The sequence below is a fragment of the Camelina sativa genome, chromosome 5, assembly GCF_000633955.1.
Source record: "Camelina sativa cultivar DH55 chromosome 5, Cs, whole genome shotgun sequence".
Classification (NCBI taxonomy): domain Eukaryota; kingdom Viridiplantae; phylum Streptophyta; class Magnoliopsida; order Brassicales; family Brassicaceae; genus Camelina; species Camelina sativa.
The window spans coordinates 30233642-30239641 of record NC_025689.1 but is presented as its reverse complement, the minus strand read 5'-3'; the positions used below and the strand labels follow the sequence as shown (position 1 = coordinate 30239641).

At 35.7% G+C, this 6000-nt stretch overlaps 2 protein-coding genes across 2 annotated transcripts in view; both read right to left on the bottom strand.

Moving 5' to 3' along the window:
• Positions 1–421, bottom strand: part of LOC104789710 (protein PLANT CADMIUM RESISTANCE 11) — a 5933-nt gene extending 5512 nt beyond the window's left edge. Inside the window, exon 1 of the mRNA XM_010515363.1 lies at positions 7–421. Coding sequence (XP_010513665.1) covers positions 7–401 — 395 coding nt within the window. The 5' untranslated portion in view covers positions 402–421. The remainder of the gene's footprint in view (positions 1–6) is intronic.
• Positions 896–3971, bottom strand: LOC104787909 (aluminum-activated malate transporter 5-like). The gene is made up of 6 exons (XM_010513567.2): positions 3581–3971; positions 2982–3119; positions 2609–2878; positions 2383–2519; positions 2147–2293; positions 896–1654 (listed from the first exon to the last, which is right to left on the bottom strand). The coding sequence occupies exons 1-6, from the start codon at positions 3879–3881 to the stop codon at positions 1040–1042; spliced, it is 1608 nt and encodes a 535-aa protein (XP_010511869.1). The 5' UTR covers positions 3882–3971; the 3' UTR covers positions 896–1039.

Genomic DNA, 6000 nt, shown 5'->3' with positions numbered 1-6000 from the left:
TGCCACCCGATGGACAAGTCGAAGGCTTTGTTGTTTTGAAGTTGCCTATACTCTTGACAAAGAGCGCATGGCTCGCAGCAAAAGTGGACACAACAGTCACAACAAGGTCTCTCCTTGAGATTGTACTGGGCTCTTAGTTTTGTTCGGTAAAAGCAAGAGTAGAGACTGCTTCCTCCGAACCCGGTCAGCATGAATATGATCATGTACAATGCTCCGCTCACACCACAAGACGTGGATCCTCTGTCTACAACCTCTGCGATGCGTCCAAAGGCAACACATGGACACCAACAAGTCAAGCAACATGAGTTTATGTTTATCCAACATTCGCACAAATCAGTCGACCAAGCCTTGGCCTTGACACGGCTTTGGATGGGTTGGTCGCCGTTGGAGGAATTCTTCATGGTACGTATGATCTGTTTGTGCTATGAAGAAACGATGTTTATTTACTTGTGATTCTCTTTTCGATGTTTTAAATATGTATTTGAGGTACCTTTTCATGAACTAACCGTCAGAAACTGCAAGGAAGCACGTAGGGACGCCTCGTTTAATTGCTTTTTTTTTTGTTCTTTTCTTTTTCACTGCCTTTTAGTTATTTAAACCTAAATTGCATAAGTTTCTAACCGAATCATTTTGTTTCATAAAAATAGGCCATGAATGTTTCTAGTATTTGAAATGGTTTATGTTTTTTTTTTTTTGAAAATTTGATGTAGATATTAGCGTTTTGAACATTTTGAATGGTAATTAAAATTTGGTGTGAATTTTAGTTTATCGTTTTAATCTATTTTCAAAAGAAAGAAAAGGAAAAAAAAAACTAATTAAGGCAATGCATTTTTCAAAAAACTCATAGAATTTTTTTTTTATTCAGTAATTGATATAACTAAAGACAGTCCTCCAAAAGATGTAAATGACGATTTAACCAGAAAAACATAAAACAAAATATAACGTAACTTATAATTGTTTTATGATGCTTTCAAATCACTTACAACATATATTCACAATATTAAAGTGGCGCCATGCCCGAATCACATCTTCTACACATTCAAACCTTAGGAATCTGATCGACAGGATCTTTGAAACCAGCTTTTGTGCTAAGCTCCTCAAAGGCGTTGACAACATTCTGCAGCCTTGCAACAAACTCGATCAGAAGAGAAGAAAACGTAGCCAAAGACAACGAACTCGCACTTTCGTATACTTTACATTCGATCTCATTCACAACAGTACCACCAATGAAGGACGCGCTTGGCCACACCTCCCGGTTCTTGAACATCATATTCTCTGTTGACATCCAATTCCGAGATTGGTCATTACTCTGATGATTGTTGTTGTTGTTATTATCCCAAATCTGGCTTAAGGAGGTGATCACTTTGGTTTCGTCGTCTTTGGCTTCTTGGTCTTTCTCTCGAGCTTCTTCGGCTTCAGCTTGCTCTTTAATAGCTGCCCAGCTTTCTGAGTTGACAAGAAGATATGACTTACTGTCTATCTTCATTTGTAGTGCCTCTGCTGCATGTTGAACGTCTTTAAGAATCTCTCCGAGGCTTAGGTTTAGCTTCTCCATTTTCTCAACTTTTTCTCCAAACAAACGTAACACTTTTGCTCCTTCGTTACCAACTCTCCGAAGCTCGTTACTAAAAGCATGTCTTTTCTCTGGAGCTGCCTGCCATATCACACAACTGGATATGTCAGTGTCATGTATCATTCAACTAAGGTGTAAAAGATTTTCTTAGAAGTTTTTTAAATCTATAAAGAACCAAAACAACACCTATAACAAAACAGATGGAACTACTACTGGACTTCTCTTTCTCAAGTTACTGAATTCATGTGCGTTTAATATAAGGTGAACCGATACATTTACGTTCTGATAGTGTAATACTTTCCATAGGAGAAATTATCAAATGATATATATATATATATATATATATATTGGTTTAGGGCCAATTCACTTTCTAATAATCAATTCACCTTATACTAATTCATGTACTTGGAGAAATTATCAAATGTAATACTTTCCAATTGATTTTGAGTTGACAGTCAATGACAAAGCCCAAATTTAACACTTTCTAATAATCATTCACTTTACCAAAAGGGAGCAATGCATGGTAAACATAAAGACTCTTGTTTTATGAAATAGTATAATAAGGATCGGAACCTGTATCTCTGAAAGAATGCAACCATGCATTGCCATGACTGTGAAAACGCAATGTCTCACAGCACCACTAAGTTTGACATAGTTTTTCCATGGGTGGTTAAACGTTTTGTAAGGTCCATGTGGAGGCTCCCATATGGCAAAATCCAGCTGCAAAAAACAGAGGTTTCTTTAATACTATATATATCACCATAATTCTTAATATAGTAAGTTGTCTCTACTGCAAAATTAAAACATACCAGAGAATCTTCTTGGCTTATCGATTGAACAGCAGATCTGTACCCGCTGTATAATGGATCATCCGAAGCTTGGTACGTGAGAATTTTCGAGGATATTCTCTCGTATTCCACACATTCCAAGTAGCCATTAACACATCCTAAAGGATACACACAAAAACCTGAAATAAAGGGACACTAAAAAAAAGAAAAAGCTAACCATGTCATGATAGATTATGTTTTATCTAACCTTCTAAGGAATTTGCCACAGTCTTGAAGTGTTTAGCCACCAGTTTATGGAGATCTTCCCCGGCCCATATCGGAAACAGAAATACATTAACAACGAAACAAATTGTTGCACCAACACATATAAGCAAAATCCTGTAATAAGCAGTGCTTAAGAAATCTCTTGAGTTGTTGCCGGAAACAAGAACGATACAATATGTTATCTTGAACACCCTGAATGCATATTCGTATGGTTTCATGGCCGCGTAGAGTTTCAAATAACTAGCACCAAAACCTAATATAGACAAAGGAAAATAATAATATGTTTGTTTGCTTGTATATCCTCATTTTTGTGTAATTGAATTGTGGCGATATATATAAGGGCCAATGTTGCAAACCTGCAAGGAATATGCAGATTACGATGATGACTTCTTCAAACTCTCCTGCTAAAAGAGAGAGCTGCGCGACGCCAAGAGCAAGTCCCACGGCTAACAATGTGCCTAAAGCTCTATTGAATCCTTTAACCAAAGTTGCTCCTGAAAATTGAACGTAAAAGTTACTCAAAGTACTATAAGAACTGATCTGAACATGTGAAGAAATTAAAACAGCATAATACAAGTCAATAAGTAAATCTGAATAGAGAAAATAGAAAAAGAATGAATCCAGAAAAATAAGAGCGGAATTAATAAGTCACTCGAAAACACGAAAATGTCTAATCCAATTAAGTAACAAACAAGCAAATAAAGTATAAGAGTTGATTTGAAAATGTGATTATAATACAGTTAAATGTAACTTAATATAACCAATCAGAATGGAAAAATTGAATCCAAAAAAAAAAAAAAGGAAATAGTCTTAGGATTAAACGATTTGTTGCACGTGTCTTGAACTCAAGATTCCAATAAACATATCACAAAACTTAAAGATCCAATCATAAAGAGTGAAGATAACAACGTAAGAGGATAGCCCAAATTGGGTCAGAGTTATTAGGAATCAATACCAACGTAATACTCGAAAATGAGGACAACAGTGAGGATAGCCCAAATTGCAAATTTACTAGCATCTTGAAGAGGCTCTTTGAGGAAGATGAGAAAAGAACAGAGTGCGAGAGCAACCCCCATCTTGAAAGAGAAGTAAAGCTTCCGGCGATCAGAATGTCCCATTGCGTACAACTTAGCCGGAGCCTCGTAGAGAGCCCTCCACGAGCAACACCGGTACTTGGAGTCACCACCATCGGCTACGTGGCTAGACTGCCAAAGAAGCTTCTCTCTGTTTTGCTCTGGGACTGGGAGTGATCCCATGTGGCCTCCTAAAAATTATTCGGACAAATCTACAGAACCTAAGAGATTCTTGTCGTCCTTACAAGTTACAAATAGAGAGAGAGGGATATTTTAGTAATATAGAGAGATATTTGTTTTGTTACTATACGATCAATCAATGCATGCCTTTGGTTCATCATCTCAATAGTTTTACAAATTGATTTTTTGTTTTTGTTTTTGTTTTTGGCGTCAAAACTGCAAATTGATTTAAAACGTGAGAAACTGAGAATAAAAACTTTTGTGGACCTGTAATATATGAATGGACAAGTAATATGACTTGTTGTGACAAATTGTATTTTTTTGTTTTGTTTTTACTATTGATTAGTTTGGTTCTAATTTTATATATATGTAAAGATAGACTAACATAGTAAGTATTATAAATCTAAAAAACCTCCACGTTTTTAGCTAAATGGTGGAATTACAATTTTTTGCTCAGCTACATAATAATTTTGATAATAACACGATTTACTAAGTTTTTTGTTTGTTTGTTAAATCTAAACATTAAACATATTTGACGAGTGAGATTGTCCCAAGAATAAAAGAACAGATTAGATAAACAACTTGAGAATTAAATTTTTGTGGACATGTCTAATGAAATGTAAATGGACCGATAGGACTCAGAGTCTCAGACAAGTAACCCCGCATCACTGGCGGACCTACATGAGAGGAAGGGGACCAAGGTAAAGTTCTTAAAAAAGAACATTTTACATAATATATAAAGGGAACTTTACTCTAATAGCTTAGAAAAGTTAAAAAAAAACTAGAATATCATTTTTTTTTTGGAAAATTTTAATGACATATGAACCTTTTGGAAGGTATGTTAGGAAAAAATAAATTACAAGTATGCCATTAAAAAGTGATACCACATATGTGTTTGTTCTACAACTGTTTAAAATTTTTGGGGGGAAAATTTCCGCTCAAATAATCTATTTAACGATAGACATATTTTTTCTAATAGAGTTATATAAATTTTGGCAGACTTATTGGATAGAGTTTGAAAATTAAGTAGATTAAATTGGTAGAGATAGATTAGTGATGGCAGACATAAATATAGTTGACAGAGTTATGGTTATCGGTAGATATATTCGATAGATATATTCTAATGATGATAGAATTATTAATTTTTGATAGAGATATTAGTACAATGGTGACAGATATAATAAGTTAATGTCCGGTGGCAGATTTGTTTAATCTATATATATAAAGTTACCTTTTCCTCTATTCTTGTGCAGTCATGTCATCACGTCTATTAGTTAACTAATGCCATTTTTTTGAAGTCCAATTTTAGGAGAGAACCCAGTAAATAATTCCTACTTGGTTCTTTAATTAGATTTTTAAGCCCTTTTCGAGTCGATATGTATTAAATGTTTATTCTGCTCATCGAAGGAAACCCTTTTTTCCTGGCAGCTCCACTCCGCTGCCGTTAATGTGCGACCTCAACCGTCCCCCTATCTTGATTCCCTTCTGTCATCTCATATGTCCCTCATCTTCTTCATGAATTCCTTCAAACCCTTTCACTATCTCCATCGGATCGTCTTCCTCTAAAACCGTTACTCAAGTCTTTCAATGCCCTGTCATTCAAATGAAGCCGCACAACTTTTCTTCAATGGGTGCAAGGTCCAGCCCTATATAATACCCTCTCTTCCAACCTCATGCCTCTCACAATTTCCTTACTCTCTAAATTTTATCTTTACTAACATGGAATCCACTGTTGTTTCATTCGCAGATCTCAAAGCTGGCTGCCTACACCAGCAGATCGTTGGAAGATTGCTTCGTCACTGGCCTGCTCGCAACGTCAAAAAAGGAGGCCAACTAATGTGAGTAGATTTCTTGCTAATAGATCAAAAGGTTGTATCGATCTCAACTCTTTTGTCAATTACTCGATTATAATATCTTTATCTAACTTGAGGTCTTTTTTTTATAGTTTTGTCATCCAAAGGATCCATCAATGTCACCCATCTTTCAAAATACGAAAAGTCGTTGTGTGATGGGGCAATATATATTCTCTCGGATTTTGAAGTCACCAGAAGCAACACCCGTTTCAAACTAACTGACTCCCCTTTCTCCGTACGTTTCATAGCAACCACTGCTTTTCATCAGG

Excerpts from the sequence above, each read along its gene's own strand:
- LOC104787909 (XM_010513567.2), bottom strand. The coding sequence starts at position 3,881 with ATGGGATCACTCCCAGTCCCAGAGCAAAACAGAGAGAAGCTTCTTTGG. Across the intron at positions 2,879-2,981 it reads AATCTGCATATTCCTTGCAG|GTTTTGGTGCTAGTTATTTG; the intron begins GTTTGCAACATT and ends TGTCTATATTAG. Across the intron at positions 1,655-2,146 it reads GCATTCTTTCAGAGATACAG|GCAGCTCCAGAGAAAAGACA; the intron begins GTTCCGATCCTT and ends GTGATATGGCAG.